Here is a 25,076-nt window from a genome sequence, read left to right as displayed (position 1 = left end):
TGTGACTCCATTATTTTACCTGGAACAGAAGTTGAACTAAGTGGTCTGTAAATACTTTTGTCACCCTTAGATTCCCTTTTGTGAATTGGGGATACATTTGTACATCTCCATTCTGTGGGGTCTTCACCTGCGTCCAAGGATGCTCTCATAATTATGGCTAAGGATTTGCTTACTTTATTTGCCGCCTCCTTTTATATAACTGGATAGATCCCATCCAACCCATGTGCCTTCCTGATGCTTAACTACAACAATCTCTTCTCCACTTTGCATTTGCTCTCAGTTATTACAAAATTATTAAGTACCCTGTTACAGTTTGATAAACTTCTGGCATTTCCCTCCCTTAATAACTCCTCATGTGTGAATATAGATACAAAATATTCATTCAGTTTATCAGCTGTCTGAGCAGGATCATCAATAGTTGAACCATCAATATCAATTGGACCATTCTGATCCATCCCCTTGCTGAATTACTTGCTGTTTTTCTTTGCATCCTTTGCCAAAGATTTCTTGTAATCTGCCTTCATCCGCCTAACCTCCTTTGTGACTTGATTACCGTCTAGTTTATATCTGCCATAGGCTTCTGTGTCATCTGATAATTTATATATTCGTCCCATGGATTTTTCTTCTCTGTCACGAGTCTCATTAGTTCATCTGACATCCATTTAGGCTTAAACCTTGAACAATATTTTTTTAATTGGTATGAAAAGTCTAGTGGCTTCCACAATTAATTCCTTGAATGCTTCCCACTTAGAATAAATTCAGTGCTGTGTAACATCAGTTATGGCACCTCCGTAGCCAGGTGGGAAGGAGCAGCAGTGCGTAGCAAATGCTTCTTGATTAGACCGGGGTTTGAGCCCGTCACCACCAAAATGGAGGATGCGGAAATGTCAGGGAATGACCATCGCATATCCCCGGAGCAATATGGCCTTAGTTGCTAATGCTCCTAAAAACCAAATAAACAAACAAGTAACATCAGTTGGTCCCACTCTACATAATTTAAAAAGCTGTCTGAGACCACTGTAATCGCCTTTATGAATGCAAAAACCTTCTCTTTACCCCTGATGGTAGTTACATCTTTGAGTAAATCCCACATCAATATGCTGTGATCACTGCCACCTGGTGGTTCCTTTATCTGCAGATTTTTCATGCATGAATAATCACTGCTGACAATCAGATCAAGAGTATTACTCCCTCTTGTTGCTTCTCAAACATGCTGTAAACAATCATCCAATAAATCCACAAAAGTCTTACTTGTGTGAGAGTTACCAATCACAAGTTCCAGTCTTTATCTGGGAAGTTAAAATCGCCCATTATAAGATAAGCAAGTTCTCTCTTAAAACTTCATCCAAGAACAAGTTGTCTCACAAAGCTGTTCTTGGTGCCACTATTTGTAATTTGAATGAATAGCTTAAAATCATTCTGAAAACATATTCTTACCTTTTACATGCTGATCATCTCATAATCTGTCATTGTCAAAATATACACTGCATTGAACGACAACTGGAAATCTCAGTAAATCACATTGAACTATGGATGACACAAAACAGTTATAGAACTATCCAGCCAGAAATCTGTCACTCATTTCTGTACCAAGTGTAAGATGCATTCTGAATCTGAACTTCACTTGTTCAGCCAGCCTCTTCCAATGGTGAATATTTTTGACAAGTTAAATTATTGAAAGCTCTTCGATTACTTCCAAACTGCTTGTCAAAACAAAAAAAAAGACGAATAAGAAAGAGAGAACTTACTCAGAGCCTTATCAGCTACAATGTGGGGTGCAGATCATTATTATTTATTTCACTTAGGCAGATTCCTAAGTTAAGTTATCCTGCCCCACCCATATTCAAAATTCATCCCCCAAGATAGCTCTAGGTGCATTCAGAACATCTCATGAAAGGAAATGTTCTGAAAGCACCTAGAGCTCTCTTTAAGCATGTGAAGCTCCTCTGAATATCAGGAGAAAGATATTATTACTGAACTACGCATCCAAGATCCAAAGTCAGCCCACTCAGTCCATTTGGTCAATACTCAACGACCCTCAGTATAGAAACAAATTGCAGGCAACTGAGCCTGCTGGAATTAGGTTACAAGGAATTAATGGAAACTTGGACAAAAAGCCCTCATTGATCCCACAGATTCATATCATCCAAGGACTGCCTTCATGTCATCTAGTGACAATTATTTCCAGCAGTGGGGCAGGGGAACGCTTCAATAAACATTATTTGGTTTCTTGATAATTACATACAGCAGCTACATACTACTCATACACAATATTATCCCAGCTTCATTAAAATTTATTCTGATGGATCAAAGTCTGAGGATGGGGTGGGTACTCCCTAACACCACCATTTCTTTATGTAATTTCCAAGGAATGTAGCTAGTAGTTACACCAGTGAGTTGTATGCCATAAAGCTTGCTGTAGAAAATATTTTCCTTCTCTCACTCAGTCCAGAAGAGCATAATATAGACACTTGAAAAGTGCCCTATTTGCTATGCAGAACATCTTCCACATATTAATTGTTTATTAAGACTCATCCAGTCAGAGTTGATTCATCTTAGTGACTGTCTGCAAATTATTGTTTTCTTTCTGATTTCAGGTGATATTGAAATACCATGGAATGAAACCTCAGATCATGCTGCCAAAGATCCATTCAGCAAAGTCCCAATGAATTTTCTATTACCTTTCCTTGATTACCAAACCAATATATGAAGAATATATAAAGAATGATGGACACTTTGGCAAATGCAAATGCATAATAAACTCTTTCAGATTAAACCTGTACCACAATTATAGGCCTCTAACTTCTGCACAAACAGACAAGAAGTAATCTTAGTTAGAATCTGAATAGGCGAGATTCATTTGACCCACCTTTTTCTTTTGTCAGGTACTAATAACTCTGCAGTGTATACACTGCCACATATCAGTCACAGTGAAACATACTTCTGAATGTATCTCTCTCTCTCTCTCTCTCTCTCTCTCTCTCTCTCTCTCTCTCTCTCTCTCTCTCTCTCTCTCTCTCTCTCTCAGACTTACAGCAATCTTTGTTGCTTCATCATTTCATAGGTGAAAACTGAACTCTCACAGAATTTTTATCTTTCTGAAATGAATGTGATTACACGACTGTTTCCACAGCAATCAACACAATTTGTATGATTTGGTGCATTATGACAAAATCTCATATTTTATGTGTATCCAAACCTGTGGTGTCATTAGATTTTCTCTGCTGTCAGTAGTTTTGCAATTTTTGAAGAGTGATGATTATTTTATTTTGAGGCATTTATGCCTATTACATAGGTGCATACCTACTTGTAATTGGGATTTTTTTATTTTTTTTTTTTTTCCTTTCTAGTTTGTTTGGCTACCAAACTGTGATATATCTCCAGTCTTAATACGTTTGCATATTATACAGGTTTGTAGCAGGCAAAACATAACATCCTTGGTGATACTAGATGTTGTGCATATTAAAGCCTATTTTGGGATGTCTGTGGTTGTTCAAGACAAGTTTTTTACTCTTCATTTCTGCTACAGTAGTTGCATGTCATTATTAGAGGATTGGTTTATAATAGTTCTAAGTGTATGCCTTTTGTTATACTTTGAATATAGTGAGAGCCTAGAAACGATCATGGAGACTACCTTTGAACGTTGTTTAAGTTTAAAAAGTCTGTGGATCTAAATGTTGTGTATCACGACATACTATTCTCTATCACCCCAGTGTGCCACAAAGTGAAGACCTGCCAATTCTCAATCCATATTTTCCAAAAAGATGTCTTTACAATAGATTTTTTTTGCAATAGGATATTGACTTTGGAGACAGGGGAATTTGCATTATACCCTAGAAGCCTATTCAAGTAAAGTGTCAGATTTCCTTAGTCAACATGAATTAGATGAATTAGTCGAGAACTAAGGTCTCACCAAATCCTTACAGAGCTCCTGTCATCTTGTTTAAAAGAGTGGAATATACTGGCTCCCAGCTGCAACATACAGACTTATGCATGTTTTTACACTGTTGAAAAATCAAATCTCTGTTCTATTGTTTTCATTTGATTGGTTTTTATTATGAAATTGGTATTAGTCACAATCTTAGAGTTAGCATCTTTTCAGATATAGTTCAAGTAAAAATTTAAAAAATGTTACCTCCTAGTGGAAATTTACCTTCATTGATTCCTGTTGCACTCTGTTCATATTAAAGAGAACTGTATAAATATGAAACATTTTAGAGAAGACCAAGTATGATCAGCATAAATGTGATTGCCCTTCGAGGTGCTGGGTATTCTCTCTCTCTCTCTCTCTCTCTCTCTCTCTCTCTCTCTCTCTCTGTGCAAGCTGATTTCTCTAAGTTTCCTTTCTTTCTCTGCCTCTGGGACAGCAGAGCTGTAGATCAACACTACAGGAGAATAGTTTGCCTTAATTAAGTTAGCCTGGTGAAACTCAATTCTGCACAGTGTAGCAAACAGTTTTGTATTATTTTATTATTATTTTATTTATTTTTTTATTTTTTGAAATAGTCTTGCTTCCACTACTCCATTTCAAGCTGGTATTGTTTAAATAATTTTAAAAGTATTGGATCATCAGAGTTATCTTCAAGCTTATACATTCTGTCCAAAACTGTTCAAATTTTGGACAGAATGTATATTTTTACTGGGCTGCTTGAACTCTGAGAATGTGGGTTTAGACTGTAAAGCTGATGAATGGCTGACATCCCAGTTTACAGGGTAAAAAACAAAACACAGAATGAATTAAAACTCATGGGACATGAATTAAAACATAATGCCAAATGAAGACTGGGTGAAATCTCAGTCTTTGGATATATAACATACAAAAGGAAAACCTTACATAAGTTTATAACTCCCACCTGTAGGGTCAGTTTCCCCTAGTGGTGTGGTTAAGTATTGGTTTAAATACAGATATAAGACCTTATATAGTATTGAAGGATATTAAGGTTGTCATATCATCAATATAATATTGTCTTGATAATAATAAGAACCATGTATTTATTTATTTATTTTTTTTACATATATGCAGCATATTAAGAGTGAGCCATTAGATATAAACTTAACTTTCAGATCCTTGTAAAGAGTATTTGAAAGGATTGAGGGAGAGGATCGGTTTTTGTGGTGTTACTTTATCTATGATTATGGTCGAATTGAATAAGAATATATTTGAATGTATATATGGGTTACAGTGAGTAGCAAGTCGGGTTTTTTAATTACTTTTAAACATTTAAACATTGCCTTTCCAAGGTTGTTTGGAATGATTTTGTTTGCTCAAATTGTGCTTGTAGAATAGAATATTTTGAAGAGATGTTCTTGAAAAATTTTCTTCCAATTATTTTTCTGTGGACACTGTTTTCTGAATTAACATTTGTAATTTCACTTCTTACTTCCAACCCATTCTTTTAATGTGTGCATAAACTGTTCAGATCTATTCACTGTTCAACTCTAAACTTACCACTAACTATTTTTGTTCTTCATTCATTCTTTCTATTTTAATTCCAAAGAACAAAAGTAGATGTTTTAAATCATCCTCTTGCTTGTGCTTGTCTTAAATTACAAATCAGAGATTTGTGTCACATGTCTTTTAAGTATCTTCTGTTTTTTGGACTGTGCACATCTATGGTACTAGAGAATTGTTGGTTCTGTTATAAAGTTTTGTTCTTTTGGATTTCTGTAGGGGGGATAATAATTTTGTATAGGTATTTCTGATATGCAATTATAGATTTTTGTTGTTTTTAGGATGGAAGAGGACTGTTTTTAGGTGCTCCTGGAGTCTGTGAGTGGACAGGTAAACTAACTTTTTTTTTTAATGTCGATCGACCTTTCAGTGATTATATTTTTTTTATTTATAGTATGGAAGGCATTCACTAAATCAATTCTCAATTAATTGAGAATTGATTTAGTTCTCAGTGAAACTGACTTACCATCTACTTTGAAGAGAAGACAAATTTCTTAGCTTTTGTCATCACTAGAGTTTGGATTTTTATGTATTATCATATTCCTTTTTTTTTACATAAAGGCACGAAACTTAGTGTGTGTCCATGTTACATGGTCTGAGAATCCTAAAGAAGCATGTTTGTAATTTCATATTTCATCATATTTTACACAGTAGGTCATAATTTCGAAAAAATATCATACTTAATAGCATATTTTATATTTGCCGACATAAAATTTTCATATTTCGTCTTACGATAATCGACAAATTATTTATCAAATTGATATAAAGTATATTTCTAAAAAACCATGGGAATTTACATTTAATCATTTCACATTCCTGGATGACTGGGCAAGAGTAGCTAAATCCCAAAGTTATTTTGATTGGCTCTTTAGTCGCTCACAATGACACTGTAGTGAAATCTTAGCTATAATTTAAAACTTTACAGTAGTTTCGCTTTATACTGAGTTCACCGAATTATTCGTTCTTTCTCTCAATTATTCGAAAAATTGAGCTTTTTAAAAAATGGATTTCTTCTGTGGTGAAAGAAGAGTCCAAAGATACATACCAAATGGATGAAAAAATAATATATTGCAATGCATGCAATAAAGAGGTATGTAAATTAATTAATAAATATAATATCAGTGTAGATACACCATAGATAACACTTAAAGAACAAGTACAATAGTAATGTGAAATAGATCATTTCATCTGTATCTCATATTGTGCTCTTCCTTCACAACGAGTTGCCCAAGTATTACACTACCTCAAATAAGAAACGCTTCACTAATAGAGAAGTTGAAAAACTGCTAGCTTTGGGGGGGGGGATACATGGACTAATAGATTAACAGTAGCCGCTGGCAGAGATAAAAGGGATTCTTGCATTACTTCTATTGAAATGCAGTTGAACAGCAGCCTGTAAAGTAAGGTAACGGCAATTTCCAGGACTGCTGGGAGTCATAGTGGAACAAGTAAATACATGGGCTGTGTTAGGTGCATGTGTACTTGAATTCAAGTACACTAATGCTAGGAGTATAGTTAATAAATTCGATGAGCTTGAAATGCTAGACAAGACATCAAAGGCTTATGTTGTTGGGATATCAGAGGCATGGGGTCACACAGACATAAACAGTGCAGAACTGTAATTTCGGGAGTACAATGTACTCATGAAATTCCAGAATACAGAAAGGATAGACAGGAAGGGAGGAGGGGTTATGCTGTTAGTTAAGAAACACATGAAATCTAAGGAAGTGCATCCAATTGATGAGAGTGGACAATGCAATGTTGTCTGTTTGGTGTGATATAAGCACTGGGAAAGGAAAAGTGAGAGTAGGTGTGTGTTATAGGCCTAATGAATCTGATGAGTATAATGAGCAATTGTGCAGAGAAATAGTGGGCCAGTAAATTAGAGTGTCTTATAATGGGGGATTTTAATTTCCCGGATATTGACTGGAATTTGTGGGTTGGTCACTCACACACTAGCAAGGCTTTTGTGGATTTATTGGATGATTGTTTTCTACAGCAGCATGTTCAGAAGGCAACCAGAGGGAGTAATACTCTTGATCTGATTATCGGTAGTGATTCTTCATGCATCAAGAATTTGCAGGTAAATGAACCACTAGGTGGCAGTGATCACAGTGTACTGAAGTGGGATTTACTCAAAGAGGTAACTACCATCAGGGGTAAAGGGAAGGGTGTTTGCTTTCGTAAAGGCGACTACGGTGGTCTGAGACAGTATTTAAATTCTATAGAGTGGAACGACCTGATAATATCACCAACAGCAAATTAAAAATGGGAAGCATTCAAAGAATTAATCATGGAAGCTACTAGGCTTTTCATACCAACAAAGAAATATTGTTCAAGATTTAGGCCTAAATGGATGTCAGATGAACTAATTAGACATGTGACACAGAAGCCTATGATAAATATAAGCTGGTCTGTAACCAGGGTACAAAAGAGGTTAGGCAGGCGAAGGCAGATTACGAGAAATCTTTGGCAAAGGATGCAAAGAAAAACAACAAAGAGTTCTTTACTTATGTAAACTCTAGAAGGAAGGGAGTGAATCAAATTGGTCCACTTGATATTGATGGTTCAACTGTTGATGATCCTGCTCAGGTAGCTAACAAACTAAATGAATATTTTGCATCAACATTCACACATGAGGAGTTATTCAGAGAGAGGAATGCCAGAGGTGTATTCAACTCTGGCAGTAAGCAAGATAATCTTGTAATAACTGAAAGTAAAGTGGAGGAGAAATTGTTGAAGATAGATACAAGAAAGGCACCTGGGGTGGATGGAATCTATCCAGTTATATTAAAGGAGGTGGAAAAGGAAGTAAGCAAACCCTTAGCCATAATTATGAGAGCTTCCCTGGACTTGGGGGAGGAATCCATTGACTGAAGATGTGAAAATGTGACCCCAATCCACAAAGGAGGATCAAAGGGAGACACGGGTAATTACAGACCTGTTAGTTTAACTTCTGTTCCAGGGATATTAATGGAGGCACTCGTTAAAGAAGCATTGCAAGATCATCTAGACAAGACTTCACTTAAAGCTCGGACATAGCATGGGTTTGTTAAGGGGGAAATCTTGTCTGACTAATTTGATTGGATACTATGATGTAGTCACAAAGGAACTGGATGCAAAGAATAACTTTATCATATATTTGGATCTTAGAAAAGCCTTTGATACTATTGCATATGAAAGACTGCTGCACAAATTGGAGCAGTGTGGCATTGGAGGCAAATTGCTACTATGGATAAAGGGATGGTTGAGTGGTTGAAGACAGAGTGGTAATCAATGGACACTGCTCTTCGTGGACTAATGCTGTTAGTGTAGTCCCTCAGGGTTCAATGTTGGGTCCATTGTTTTTTTCTGTATTTATAAATGATATTGGCGATTGTATATAAGGCTTAATGTCCATCTTTGTAGACTATACAAAGGTTGGCAGGGTTGTTAATGACACTAAGGACAGTACAATGCTGCCACAGGATCTAGAAAAGTTGAGCAGATTGGCTGAGAGGTGGGAAATGGAGTTTAACATTGACAAATGTAAAGTACTACATATGGGAGGCAGTAATCCCAGAGTAACGTATCAACTCTGTGGTACCACACTGACAGAGTTAGAGAATGAAAAGGACCTGGGGGTAATCGTGCAGGCAGATATGAAGTTTTCTGAGCAGTGCAGATGCAAGAGTAGCTCATGGTGTCTTGTCAATGATATACAGGAATTTTTCTAGCAGGGATAAGGAGGTGACTATCCTCTTATATAAGGCAATGGTCAGGCCACACCTTGAGTACTGTATACAGGTCTGGAGGCCTCATTTTAAGAAGGATTTAGAGCTGTTGGAATGAGTACAGAGCAGGGCAACAATATTAGTGAATGGACCAAAGGGGGTTGCTCTTACGGAGAAAGGCTGTAATTTTGCAAATTACAGTGTCTGGAGACCAGGCACCTGCGAGGTGATCTGATTGAGGTGTATAAAGCCTTGAATGGTTTGAGCATTCTCAGTGGTGATAATATGCTTCCTCTTGCTCAGAATAATCGCCTGAGAGGGCATGAATTCAAATTGAGGAAAGACAGTTGTAGCATAGATGTGCGGAAGTTTGCCTTTAGCCAGCGGGTGGTTGATTGCTGGAACAAACTTCCATCTGTCATAGTAGAAGTTGATATCTTAAATAGATTCAAGGCGAACTTGACAAACATTTGAAGTGAGTGGATGGGTGAAATAAGGTTTTTTTTTTTTTTTTTTTTTTTTTTGACTGATGTTATATAAGCTTGCTTTCTGGCATCATGTGCCTTTGCTAATGCTAAGTCTATTGTTACTTATTCTTAGTGAGTACCACCACCCAGACGGCACCATTTCAAAACTAGTTGACTTTTCATTGGTGGGTGGTGGTAAGATAAGTAACACTAATCTTCTCTATTAGTGAAGTGTTACTTATTAGAAGTAGTGCAATACATGGGCAACTCGTTTTGAAGGAAGAGCCCAATATGAGATACAGACGAAATGATGCCTTTCACACTACTATCGTAGTTGTTATGTAAGTTCTTAATCTATGGTGTATCTACACTGATATTATATTGAATCTTAAACTCTTAAATATTATGCCTTGCTGCATTTAGATTATTTAAGTAAATTAATTAATTACCTGTAATAGATCTATCTTAATTTTTATTTTTGGATGCTTCCATATATGGACATTCCAAATTTAATGCTCATGCATATTTAGTTTTAATACGCATGAGTTGGTAAAGTACTTAGCACTTAAGTGTTAGTAGCCTAGTACCTTAGCCTATACATTTTTGTTTCTGTATGTTTAAAAAAATTTATTTTAATGTTTATATTTCATAAAAAACCTTTCAAATTGTGATATTTTCATTATATTACTTGTTAGAAATTTGTATAACGTCATTGTACAACTTTAAAAGAATAAGAAAGTAAATATTATCATTTATACGTTATGTAAAGGTAAATTATTTAGTCATATTTGGTTAAATTTAATGACATATTTTCATCATATTTTGACATTTTTAAGGTTATAAAAATCCGAACCCTAGTCATCACAATCAATCATAATCTCAGAGTCAGACTTACAATGAAGTTACAGTTTTTGCTAATGGACAACTTTACATAGCAGTTTCCAGGCCCTGATAATTTTTGTAAAATTATTGTAATTTTTTAAAGGATGGTATAGATATAAATGTAAAAATTATCAAAGTGCATTTTTAGTCATTTTATTACCTGAGTCCATCCCACTGACACCTTGTTAGCAGCAAAGAGAGCCGAGGAAGATGTTACTTTGATATTAAGCTTTCCTTCTTCTCAGAAACAGTTTTAGAGAAATATTTTCCACAGATATTTATAGTAGAAAATATATATCTACTATAAATATTTTCCCTCCTTCAACTTACACCACTCAAAAACTCAAACTCCTTGAATAGGCAACGCTTCCCCCATTGGAGAAGGCTGCTGTTACCTATTCTTGGAAACTCCGGACATCATCAGGCTCCCCCTGGTGCCGTTTCAGGGCTATTTTGTATATGTGTGGGATAATAACTTGACTATCCACTTGTCCCTATTAGACTTAGAAAAGCAAAAAGGTAGAGGGAAAGTAATAGTAGGAGTGGAAGAGGAAAAGAAACAGTGTAGAAGAGTGAAAGGGACAGTAACTCCAACTCACACCACTCAAAAACTCCTCGAATAGGCAATGCTTCCCCAGTGGAGAAGGCTGTTGTTGCCTATTCTTGGAAACTCCTGATATCATCAGGCCCCCCCCGGTGCCATTTCAGGGCTATTTATGTATGTATGTGAATATCTACTCGAATATCCGCTTGTCCCTATTACACTTAGAAAAGCAAAAAGTAGAGGAAAGTTATAGTAGGAGTGGAAGAGGAAAAGAAACGGTGTAGAAGAATGAAAGGGACAATAACTCCTTCAACTCACACCACTCAAAAACTCAAACTCCTCGAATAGGCAACGCTTCCCCAGTGGAGAAGGCTGTTGTTACCTATTCTCGGAAACTCCGGACATCATCAGGCTCCCCCTGGCGGCACCATTTCAGGGCTATTTTGAATTTAATGTGAAAAAAAAACCCATTGGACCAGATCTATGAAGCCAAACAAATGAATTATATCATTCAAACCTAAATCATAAAAATCTAAATCTAGACGATCGTCTCAAAGCTATTTGTGAATTAAAGGTGAAAAAAAACCCAGAGCTATTTAACCAAACAAATTGAGTTATAAAATTCAAACCTATATCATGGAACTGTTTTGATGAGAACCTAAGACGTCTGGATTTTAATCAAGAAAACTGAATTTTGTAATAAACGAAAAAGAAACCCAGGTGCTGCTTTTTTTTTTTTTTTTTTTTTTCAAATAACTAGAACCAGTACTTTAGATGAACCTCATCTCCAACCAAACTGTACAGAAGAGGTGGCTCTCCCCACCTTTTTAGAAACTTATCAGACCCTAAACGCCATTTTTCCAATTGTAAAAACCTTTGCATGGAAGCAGACATCGTTTGTTTCAAGTCCCAAAGAGATCCCCTGAAGGTCCCAAACCTTTTCCGTTTTCGGAGCTTCCACACATGATATTTTGCCTCTGTAATTAAAAATATGGTGAACATTTTTTTCTTGCCCAAGGGATGATCGAATTGCAAGTAAATTACCTCCTCCAACGTGAACTGTCTTATCCTTAAAAATCGACAAATTCTCTTCCAAACTTCCTGCGCGAATCGACAGTAATAAAATAAATGGTACACTGTTTCATTTTCGGTACAAAATTCGCATAATCTGTTGCCTGTCTGACTAAACTATACGTGATATCGTTCACCGGTATATTTCCACAACCAACCCTCCACGAAAAATCAATACGTGATGGGTAATTTCCGCCAATTTTTAAATTTTTAAAGAACAACTGTGCATTAAGGTTTCCTAAATTTGGTTTTTCTGGATTTTCCGAGTTAAACAGTGCCCAGTAGAGATGTTTTAAACCACCCTTAAAAGGATCTATATCTTTCTCTCTGAACTGTGTGCACATATCCCGAATTTTTTTATAATATTTAGGAATTGTCTCTGCTTTAGGCCCTAGATAAGCGCCTCCTTTAATTAAGGCTGTATTGAATCCCATAAAATATTTTATCAGTACCGCTACTAAATGGTTAGATTGCACCATGTTAGCCACATCCAGCAGTCTCTTACAGCTACACCTCAAATTAATTTTTGGAATACTTATTCCCCCCTCTTCCCACGGTAAAAATAAAAATTTCTGCGCTATCTCTTGCCGTTTTCCTCCCCATAGAAACTGAAATGTTGGAACGTAAAATCGTCTCATTGTCCTAGCTGTGATTCCTGTTATAAACACCGTGTATAAGATTATAGGAAGAATTATGGTCTTAACGATAATGGATTTGTTCTCAAAGGAAAATTGTCCCACTTCCCACTCTTTTAAACTTTCCCGTATTTTTGTGGTGAGTCTTCCTACAGGTAGCATGGGGCTCTCTCTAAATGGAACTCCCAATATTTGGATCGATTTATCTGACTCCACTTCTCGTTGTGGTAAAGGGCGATGTACCCATTCCCCTAACAATTTGATCCTAGTTTTGTCTTCGTTTATTTTTAACCCCGACTTCTTACCAAAAGAAGTAACGAGTGACATAAATTCTTCCACCGCATAACTCGTAGTGAGGGTGGCGGTAACATCATCCGCATATGCTATACATTTACACTGTTCTGCCGGCTGTGGCAACGGTATCCCCTGAATGGCCTCAGTTCTGTCTATTCTTCCCAGTAGTGGTTCTAGAGCTAACGTAAATAATAAAGGACTAAGCGGACATCCTTGTTTAACTCCCCTTTCAATTTTAATGTTTTTCGAGATTTCTCCATTTATCAAAAGTTGTGTGTTACTACGTGTATATAAATTTCTGAGAACTGTAAACAACTGAGATCCTATGTTCGTATCTTTAATTATAGAGAAAAGGTAGTCGTGGTCGATTCTATCGAAAGCCTTTTCTAGGTCGATTGCCACTAACGCTAACTTGTAACTTTTCCGTTTCCGATATTCTAATATATCTTTCAATAGCCAAAGGTTATATTCTATCCGCCTCCCCGGTATACCGTAGCACTGTGTGCTTCTAACTACCTGGGTTACGTCGCTTTTTAACTTAATTGTCAAAATCTTTGCAAATATTTTATAGTCACAATTAGCCTACGTTTTAGGTTGCCAGTTAGCAATTTTCGATAAATCCCGTCCATGCTTCGGAATGAAAGTAGTATAGGCACTGAAAAAGCCTTTGGGTACAACCCCTTCCTGAAAAAAATTGTTAAAGACGGCCAAAAGAATAGGCGCTAACAAGTTCCAAAATTTCTTATAAAATTCTACCCCCAAACCATCCGGTCCCGGCGCGCGTCGTAATTTACATGATTTTAGAGCACAGTTAGATCCCCCATAATTATTTCCCTGTCCTGTAATGCTTTTTGCTCAGGAGTGAATTGTCCAATCGCCCAAATGGAGGTGTCTCTCTCTTTTTTCTGCAAAGCAAACTCTTTTTCATAATAATTTACAAAACTATTCATAATAGTTGACGTTGTTGAATGTGTGTTGTCATCGTCTTTAATTTCCTGAACCGTTTTGGCTAAATTATTTAGCCTTAGTCTTCTTTGGTAAAACGCAGCTGAAGGAGTATCAGCTTCCCTAAATTTCAGCTGTATTTTCCGCGCTTTTTCTTTCTCTGCTGCCAATATTATACCGTCAATAATCGCTTGTACTTCTACTGTTGCCCTTTCTTCCCCGCACCGTTGGTAAATTCTTTTTTCTTGGAAGAGATCTTTCAGTCTATTTCTGCGTCGTTCGTTTCTTTCCTTAATTTTGGAATAATAAAATGATTTAGCACTTTCTTTTATTTTCGCCCACATTTCACTGTTGTAAAGTCCCAGTCCTCTCTCTCCAGAACTGCTGGGTTGAGCTTCCAATAGCCTTTTCCCAGACTAACGTTCGTAAATAAATCTCCCTTCCACATTACTGCCAAGTGATCTGAAACTTGTTGCCCTCCCGCAAAATTCACATGCCGTATCATTGTTATTTTATCCTTCAACTGACTTGTTGCATACATGCGATCTATCCTAGTTCCTATATTACTGGCTATTCTCGTGGCCGCTTGTTTCCCCGGATTTTTTTCCCTCCAAACGTCTACCAAGTCTAATTTAGTACAAACCTCGATTAATTCACGAACTCCCCCCGTACCATGATGCGGGTTACCCGCCAGAATTTTGTCCATAATGGGGTCAGGAACGCAGTTCCAGTCCCCTGCCATTATAATCCACTGCACCCCCCTCATATAGTTGCCCAGCCCCTGAAACAGAGTTTTCCTTTCTAAAGTGGAATTTGGACTATAGACATAGATTAGTCTAATTGTGCGCCCCCCATAACTCCAATCCACTGCCACAACCCGACCTTCTGTATCCCTACCTGCCAGTCGTACAGTCCCTAAAATTGGAGGAACCACTACTATTCCCACCCCTGTGGATCGATTTGTCCCAAAACTCCAAAATCCTAACAACCGGTATCTGTTTTGAAACTGCTGGATGTCTGCTAAGCTGGCGAAGTGGGTTTCTTGTAGAAACCAAATCTTCACCCCCATGTTCATCATAATTTGCCATATCATCCTTTGTTTGTTAACCGCTCTCAGACCCTGTACGTTTAACGACATGAATGTTATTCCTGACATTATGAGCAGAACTTTACTAAAACTTCTGCTAAAGTATTCCTATGTTCGGCATTTAACTTTAATTTGTTACTGGTAAGTAACACAGTGAGATCTCCGACATTTTTGTTTTTAATATTAGAAATAACAAAATCACCCCAGGTGAACTGAATATTAACTACCTGACCCTCCTCGTTTTCATTCCAAAGAAAATTCGGTTCTCCTCGAGTTTTAACAATTTCCGCCAAGCTTCGCCTATATTCCCTGTATTCTTTTGTGTTTCCTACTACATTTAACCATTCTATCCCTTCGTATTTCCTCGTTTGTATGCCATCTGAATCCGAATCAGACCCGGAAAGTGTTTTGCAATCTTTCTTACCGCCTGACAAAATTGATAAATCTTCCCCCTCTATTTGTTTTATTTCGGTCTCTTCTTGAATTTCCTCTGTTCCCCCTTTTGCTCTTTTAGTTTTACCGCATATTTCTTCCTTCTCCCCCCCGTTTATGTACATTTCGTACTGTATTTTCCGCTTCCATATCCTCTGTTGGTTCTACGTGTTTCGATTGTGTTGGCGACATATCGTACTCTATTGTAAACGTTGGTGTGATTTCTTTAATCTGCGTCTCACCCCTCTGCGCTCCTATAGTTTCCGCACTCTTAGCGTTAGGCATATCTTTTGGTGGCTCGCTCGCTTTCTGCTGTCCTCCCCCACCAGCAACTCTTTCGGCAAAGGTGCGTTCCGGGCATTGAATGAATTTATGCGTGGAAGCTCCGCATTTTTTACAATTATTAAGGCAGTTGGCCGTAATATGACCGGTGCCATTACAATTAAAACACCGTGATTTTTGGCATTCTGCTCCCAAATGGTCTTTACCTCCACACCTCAAACAAACTTTTTGAACTCCTGGGTAATTTATTAGTAACCTATGACCCATCAAATCGATGATGTTTGGCACGGGCGTTTTCATGTCCATATGTATTTGCACCATACCTGTTTCCACGCCTGGCCATTCCTCATATTCTTTTCTATGAATCTTAACAACCTTACCAAACTTGTTAAAAAAAACTCTCGACAGGACCATTAGACATTTCTACCGGAAATCTGTCAATAGTAACCACTTTGCGTATGTTACCAATTTGCACAGGTTTGATCATTACGTTTCTAATAGAAAACCCTTTCAAGACCTTTTCTCTTGCCTCTATTGTTTTCAAGACCAACTGATATTTCTGCCTCGGTAAAGGAGTTAATCCTTTTATCTCGTGAACCGAAACAACCAGAGTCACTCCTTGCATTACCTCTCTAATTGGACAAACCTCTGTAGTCTGAAACTCCACTGTTCTTTCTCTAAAGAAGAACTGTGCCATAATTAATCTCGGTTCCTTAAGGAAAATTGAAAAAATCCCGTGTCCTGCCTGACACCAGCAAAACGAGAAAAAAAATATCTAACTTGGCAGAAATAAATTTCACAGAAATGTAAAACAAAAGAAAATCAATCACTTACTACCCTCCGAAAGGAGGTTCCCCACAAAGGGGGTAACCTAAACTGAAAGGACCGCCGCTAACCTCTTGATACGATCGGACACTTTCCTCAACCTTCCGAACGAGTAGAACCCCAATGCACGAAACAAATCACAAACTAGCCTCTAGACAGCACCGTTTCAGGGCTATTTGGCCCTTCTTCGGTGGGTGGGTAGGTACCCGAGTGATGCAATGATGACAAAACAGTTATGAAGTATAACTCCACAATATGAGAGATGCCTGATGGTGTATAATATAAATTAAGACTAAAATGTTTGTTTGGTTTTTTTTTTAGGAGCATTAGCAACTAAGGCCATATTGCTCCAGGATATGCGGTGGTCATTCCTTAACCTTTCCGCATCCTCCGTATTTGGTGGTGACGGGCTCGAACCCCGGTCTAATCAAGAAGCGTGTGCTACGCACTGCTGCTCCTTCCCACCTGGCTACGGAGGCGCCTGAGACTAAAATGTGTTAAGGGCTTTAGCCTCAGGTTGCGAGAGATTTAGACAACGTACAAGTTAGTGCAAATGCATCATATTAGTACGCAGCTAAACTCTGAATTAGCACAAATATGCAACATCATTTAAGTTATATCTCATATTGTGAATACCTTCACAACGAGTTGCCATGATATTGCACTACTTCAAATAAGTAACACTTCACCAAAGGAGAAGACTGTTGTTACTTATCTCAGTGGATGCCACCACCCATTTATGCGGAGAAAACCCTACTATTATTAAGTTGGATGCAATTTTTCAACATTTCCATTCTTATTTTGTGAATCCCCACTGTTGACGCGCTAGTCATTATGCAAAGAAATGGTGTCATCTGGGTGTGGAAGGATGTTGCTACGTATGCCAATTTGCTGTAGCGTATGTAGGTTAATTTTCTTACTGGATTTTAGTCTCCTTAAAATACCGTCAAGTTTGTTATTTAGTGTGGAGCTGTTGTATGTATTGTTGAATTTGTAGGCATCTGTGTCAGAGAGAATGTGTTGCATTTTGTCTATGACACTAGACCCTTCCGTTTCCAGGACCAAATATTTAGATTCCTTGTGGGACTAGGAATCTCAGACCCCTTATTGGAAAAAGATGACATGTTATTAATAGGAGACAAGCAATGCAATACATGAAAGATTAAAGTACACCCTTGAAATAGAACCTGATAAAAAGATTAATTTCCTTAACCTTACAATATACAAAACAAGCACAAAGCTAGGAACCAAAATTTATAGAAAAGATACACACACACAGGGAAATATTTAACTTTCAATCACATCACCCACTCAGTACTAAAAAGCCCATTCTTTACAATCAGGTCTACAATGCTTTTAAATACAGTTCTTTGCATGACGATTTAGCTACAAAAATCTTACAAAAAAGTTTACAGCTAGGAAATATATTTTACAACTAATTTGACACACAATTTCCATTCCCGAAAATAAGATCAACAACTCATGTAATCACAACACCAACTGGAACAACAAACAAAACATACATATCATTCTTCCCTACGACAGTGGACTCGCCAGACAGCTTCGCCAACACAGACAAAACATTAATATTTTCATCATGTAATAAAATAGGGACTATGTTTAACCTATACAAAGAAACACATGAGTATCCAATATGTGACATCAACAACATTGTATACTTGATTAAATGTCAATCCGGTTGTAACGCGTGCAATATCAGGAGTACTACTACTAAATATGGCACAAATAAAATTTCTAACACACTTGCATATTATCACTATAACAGCTTCAAAACTATTCAAGCTGGCACCGAACTCATGCAGCATGTGCATTCCCACAACCACAATCCCCTAATTGATTCAGCTATCACAATTATAAAATTAAAGTTAAGCTATAAAATTTTCCAACGTGAAGCACTTGCCATAGAATGGTGTCGCCATAATATTAAGTTTAATTTTTTGAATACGAAACTCCCAACAAACCTTTCTCCAGCCTGCAACCTCACACATGTCAAGTTTCCCATGTGTCTTGAAATGCATTGTGGAAACTTAGGAGTTCTTCAAATACACAATCCCCTTCTCTCTTATCATTGCCAACTGAAGACGTTTTTACAAAAGTCACCCGTCATGATTATTGGCTTCAATTAGTCTTTCATAATTTCAACATTTTTATATAAGACAACCAGGGACAAGGTGGCACACTTCTTCTTCCTTGGGAAAATTTTAATTACTTATTTTAAATTGTATTTCTATGCAATTTAATTGAATTTCCACAACTTTGCCTTAAACACCATACAACTAAGCAGATTATTTGAGGTGAGTACCGTCAATTAAGCTGTTATTGCTATTATTCTCATTAAGTTGGATTTCAAACAATAGTACATTGACATTAAGAAGCTCTATCAATCAAACCAACTCTATCAACTAACTCTATCAATCAAAGAGTAAGAGATCTGGAGATTTACTCAAGAAGTACTGGCCAATGTTGAAAAAAAAGTCTCTAGTTAGGGTTGAATGTGAAAGTGTCTGTAATCCTGCCCAGACACGATAGGAGGGAATATATGATGAGGGCCTTGTCGATCAAGTCGGCCCTGGAGAGATTGTGCAATGCTCAAAGGGTAGAATTTTTTTCAGCATGGTCTGTGCTTGCTAAAAGGAGAGACTGCATCTACATGAATGGGATACTCTTAAATAGAAAGGGTGCAAGAATATTTGCTGATGCTGTTGAGGCAGTGTTAGGTGGTTCGAAAAACTGCTAGCTTGGAGAGATTTGCAGACTAAAAGTTTAACAGTAGCCACAGGCAGAGGCAAAAGTGATTTTTGCACTGCTTCTATTAGAATGAGCAGCAGTCTGGAAAGCAAGGCAATGGAGATTTCCAGGACTGCTGTGAGTTATAGTGGAACAAATAAATACATGGGCTGTATTAGGGTAATTAAGAGTAGAAACAGGTGAATGTATACTTGTATGTACACCAGTGCTAGGAGTATAGTTTAATAAATTTGATGAGCTTGAAGTGCTAGTCAAGACATCAAATGTGGATATTGTTGGAATTTCAGAGACGTGGTGCCACACAGATATAAGCAGTGCAGAATTGGAATTTGGGGGAGTACAATGTGTACAGAAAGGATGGACAGGAAAAGGAGGAGGAGGGGTTATTTTGTTAGTTAAGAAATACATAAAATCTAAGGAAGTGCATCCAGTGTTGGTGGACAATGCAGTGTTGATCTGTTTGGTGTGAAATAAGCACTGGGAAAGGAAAAATGAGGGTAGGTGTGTGTTATAGGTGTAATGAATCTGATGAATATAATGAGAATTGTGCAGAGAAAGAGTCTTATAATGGGAGATTTTAATTTTCCAGATATTGACTGGAACTTGTGTTGGTCTCTCGCACACTAGCAAGACTTTTGTGGATTTATCTGAAGATTGTTGTCTACAGCAACATGTTCGAGAGGCAACCAGAGGGAGTAATACTCTTGATCTGATTATCAGCAGTGATTATTCATGCATTAAGAATTTGCAGATAAAGGAATCACTGGGTGACAGTGATCACAATGTGCTGATGTGGGAATTACTTAAAGATGTAACTACCATCAAGGCTTTTACTTTCGTGAAGGTGACTACAGAGGTCTCAGATGGTTTTTAAATTCTGTACAGTGGGATCAACTGATGATGCTACCAATGTGGAATTCTAAATGGAAGCCTACAGGGACTCAATTTTGGAGGCTACTAGGCTTTTAATTCCAACTAAGAAATACTGTTCAAGGTTTAGGCCTAACTGGATGTCAGATGAATTAATGAGGCTCGTGGCAGAGAAGAAGAATGTATGGGATGCATATAAAGTATCATGTGACACAGAAGCCTATGTCAGGTATAAACTAGTTTGTAATCAAGTCAAAAAGAAGGTTAGGCAGGTGAAGGCAGATTACGAGAAATCTTTGGCAAAGAATGCAAAGAAAAACAGCCAAGAGTTCTTTACTTATGTAAACTCTAGAAGGAAAGGGATGAATCAGATCGGACCGCTTCAAATAGATGGGTTGACTATTCATGATCATGCTCAGGTAGCTGATAAACTGAATGAATATTTTGCATCTACATTCACACATGATGAGTTATTCAAAGAGGGGAATGCCAGAAGTTTATCAAACACTAACAGGGAGCTAAGTGATTTTGTAATAACTGAGAACAAAATGGAGGAGAAATTGTTGAAGTTAAACATAAGGAAGGCACCTGGGGTGGACAGGATCTATCCAGTTATATTAAAGGAGGCAGCAAAGCAACTAAGCAAATCCTTAGCCATAATTATGAGAGCTTCTGTGGACTCAAGGGAGGTCACCATGGACTGGAGATGTGCAAATGTATCCCCAATTCACAAAGGCGGTTCAAAAGGTGACACAAGTAACTACAGACCTGTTAGTTTAACTTGTGTTCCAGGGAATATAATGGAATCACTGGTTAAAGAAGCATTGCAGGATCATCTAGACAAGACTGCAGTAATAGTTAAGACACAGCATGGGTTTGTTAAAGGGAAGTCTTGTGTGATCGGTTTGATTGGATACTATGATCTGGTCACAAAGGAATTGAATGCCAAAAATAATTTTGATATCAGATACTTGGATTTCAGGAAAGCTTTTGATACTATTCCACATGGAAGATTGCTATACAAATTGGAGAGGTATAGCATTAAGGGTAAGACGCTACAATGGATAAAGGGATGGTTGAATGGGAGACGACAAAGAGTTGTTATCAATGGACAGTGCTCCTCGGGGACAAATGTTATTAGTGGAGTCCCCAGAGTTCGGCGTTGGGCCCATTGTTGTTCTGTTTATTTATCAATGATATTGATGAAGGTATATCAGGTTTCATGTCCAAGTTTGCAGATGATACAAAGATTGGCAGGGTTGTTAATGACAGTAAAGGCAGTATGCTACTCCAACTGGATCTAGATAATTTGGGAAAATGGGCTGAGAAGTGGCAGCTGAAGTTTAACATTGAGAAATGCAAAGTACTGCATATGGGTAGCAATAACCAAATAGAAACGTACCAACTGTGTGGTATTACACTCAGGGAAGTGAAAAAGACCTCGGGGTAATTGTGCAGTCAAATATGAAGTTTGCTGAGTAGTGGAGACAGGGTGCCAGGGTAGGTCATAGTCTTGTTAATGATATATAGAAATTTTGCTAGCAGGGACAGGATGGTGATTATCCCGTTATACAAGGCATTGGTCAGGCCACACCTAGACTACTGTGTACAGGTCTGGAAGCCTCGTTTTAGGAAGGATGCAGAGTTGCTAGAATGAGTACAAAGAAGGGCAACAAGATTGGTGAGGGTAACAAAGGGGGTGCTCTTACCAAGAAAGGCTTAAATTCTGCGAATTGCAGTGCCTGGAGAGAGTAGGCACCTGCAAGGTGATCTGATTGAGGTGTATAAGTCTTTGAATGGGTAGAGCAAGCTGAATGCTAATGGATTCTTTCTCTTGCTCAGATTAAGAACCTGAGGGGGTACAGTTTAAAATTGAGGAAAGATAGTTGTAGAATAGATATGTGGAAAGTTGCCTTTAGCCAGTGGGTAGTTGATTGGTGGAACAGGCTTCCATCTTTTATTGTTGAAGCTAATAACCTAAATAAATTTAAGACTGAGCTGGACAGGCATTTGGAACAAATGGAGGGGTGAAATGGGAGTTTTTTTTTTTTTTTTGGCTGATGCTGCAGAAGCTTGATTTCTTGCATCAATTGCCTCTACTAATGCTAAAGTAAATTTAAGTACTTTTCAAGAAATTACTTAATGAGTTATTTCACAAATGCAACTTTTAACTAAGCCTAATTTCGTCAGCCAACTAACTTAGACTAAGAGCATTCTCGGGCAAAGGCCTAATGCAATGTGGGAGTTTACTGATGTACGGGTTAGTGCAATCGCATAATTTTTATACGTAGCAAATTATCCAAAGTAGGTAAATTGCATCGTTTTGATTTTATCTCATATTGTGAATACTTCTCGAGTTGCCATGATATTGCACTACCTGAAATTAGTAATGCTTCATCTGTGGAGAAGACTATTGTTATTTATTCTTGGCGGATAGCACCATGACCCAGATGGCACCGTTTTAAGGCTTTTTTGCCTCTCTCTCTTCTGTGGGTGATCAGGTGACGACTCAGTTATGAATTCTAACTCCACACTACATTTTGTATGAGAAATTCCTGATGGTGTGCAGCTGTTTAGACCAAGAGCACTCTAGGGCAAAGACCTCAGGCTATGTGGAAGTTCACTGATATACAAGTTAGTACAACCGCATCATTTTTATACAAAGCCAACTATCCAAAGTAGGTAAATGGCATTGTTTTAATTATATCTCATATTGTGAATACGGTGCTGTCTGCAGGATCTTGATGCTGTCCGAGTTACCAAGAATTGGTATCAACAGTCTTTCCTAATGGGGAAGCGTTGCCTATTTGAGAGATTTATGAATGAGGAGTAACTTCCCTTTTTCCTTTTTCGACACCATTTCTTCTTCTTCCTCTCCTATCACTTTCCTCTACTGTTTTGCTTTTCTAAGTCTAATAGGGACAGATATGTGGATAACACAGTTTTTTATCCCATGTCATTTTACAAACAGTGCCACCTGGTATCCCCTGAGAATAAGTAACAATAGTATTCTCCAATGGTGAAGGGTTACTTATTCGAGGTATTGCAATATCATGCAACCTTGTTGTGTAGGTATTCACGATATGAGATATAATGAAAATGATGCATTTACCTACTTTGGATAATTTGCTAACCCCAGGGGCTCACACTGGTGAGTATGGATTTGGCACACCCAGGGTCCTGAGATGGATATCATCATTCTTCTCTTTCTTGGTGATTCCCTTGTCTCTCTCTCTCTCTCTCTCTCTCACAGTAACTTGTGAATTTTTTTTTTCGCTGGTGCAGTATAATCCTCAGTCTTCCTTGTACCATATAGCTAATAATAATAATAAAAATGATGCAATTGTGCTAACCCATATGTCAGTAAACTCCCATGTAGCTTAAGACCTTTGCCTAGCAAGCTCTTAGTCTAAATTACTGCAAACCATGAGGCCTGTCTCATATTGTGAAGTTATACTTCTTAAATAAGTCATCACGATTGCAACACCAGGGTACATTTTTCCCCCCCACCAAAGAGAGGCCAAAAAGTGCCATCTGCAGAGAATAAGTTACGATAGTCTTTTCCATTGTGAAGTATTACTTATTCGAGGTAGTGTAATATCATGGAAACTCATGAAGGTATTCACAATATGAGATAATTAAAACGATGCCATTTACCTTGAGAAGTAACTTTACCATCCGAATGCAGCTCAATGGAAGTAATCCTTTTTTACCAGGGGAAAAGGTGCTATAACATAAAAGAAATATAAACCTTAGAAAATTTTAATGTGGAAGATTAATTTTTAGTAAAAAAGTTGATTATTATTCATTATAATGGTTTTATCAGGTTTTTTTTCCCTTTTTTTATTATTTTTATTTTTTTATATCTGAGATGTTTAATTTGTGATCATTAGAATTATGAGCCAAAATAAGATGTTTGAATGTAGGTATCTCAGATACAGAAAGTTTTGCTAAAAATAAAATTAAGTCTCTTCTATGATATGCATTGAATTTTTTGTTACTGCCATTGATGAAGCTACACAGTATTTTCATTGCAGTTGGCTGCAGGACAATGAATTTTATTTCTTGCAATTTTCCTTACTGCCAGTTTTTTTTTTTTTTTTTTTTGAGTCACATTATTAGCATTAGTAGGGGCACATAATGCAAGAAAGCAAGCTTATGCAAAAAAAAAAAAAAAAAAAAAAACATTTCCCATTTCACTTACCTATTCATTCCAAATGTTTGTCTAGTTCTGCCTTTAATTTATTTAAGCTATCAACTTCTACAACAACAGATGGAAGTTTGTTCCACAATCAACTACCCACTAACTAAAGGCAAACTTCACACATCTGTTCTACAACTGTTTTTCCTTAGTTTGAATCTATCCCCCCCCCAGGCTTGTAAGCCGAGCAAGAGGAAGAATCCCATCAGCATTGAGCCTACTCAATCCATTCAAGGCCTTATACACCTCAATCAGATTGCCTTGCAGGTTCCTAGTCTCCAGAAGCTGCAATTTGCAGAACTTAAGCCTTTCTTCATAAGGGCACTCCTTTGTTTCCTTCACAAGTCTTGTTGCCCTTCTCTGTACTTGTTCTAGAATAAGAACAAGTATCTTTCCTAAAATGAGGCTTTAAGGCCTGTATGCAGTACTCATGGTGTGGCCTGACCATTGCCTTATACAAGGGGATAATCACTCCTTATTCCTACTCACAAAATTCCTGTATATCATTGACAAACCCCATAACCTTATACAAGGTGCAGCCCATCTGCACTGCTCAGAAAACTTCATATCTGACTTCACAATTACCCGCAGGTCTCTTTCATTCTCC

At 37.5% G+C, this 25,076-nt stretch overlaps 1 protein-coding gene across 2 annotated transcripts in view; it reads left to right on the top strand.

Annotated features, from left to right (window-relative positions):
* The window catches only part of LOC150091195 (integrin alpha-9-like), a 688,379-nt gene that overhangs the window by 252,491 nt on the left and 410,812 nt on the right, over positions 1-25,076 (top strand). For both annotated transcript variants that reach the window (XM_090374615.1, XM_090374611.1), the window contains exon 6: positions 5,734-5,782. In XM_090374615.1, coding sequence (XP_090230741.1) covers positions 5,734-5,782 — 49 coding nt within the window. The remainder of the gene's footprint in view (positions 1-5,733; positions 5,783-25,076) is intronic.

This window comes from Mastigoproctus giganteus, chromosome 1 (genome assembly GCF_048544385.1).
Source record: "Mastigoproctus giganteus isolate SK-2022 chromosome 1, ASM4854438v1, whole genome shotgun sequence".
Taxonomy (NCBI): Eukaryota; Metazoa; Arthropoda; class Arachnida; order Uropygi; family Thelyphonidae; genus Mastigoproctus; species Mastigoproctus giganteus.
Note: the sequence above shows the minus strand (reverse complement) of the source record. Positions and strands in the feature narration are given on the sequence as shown.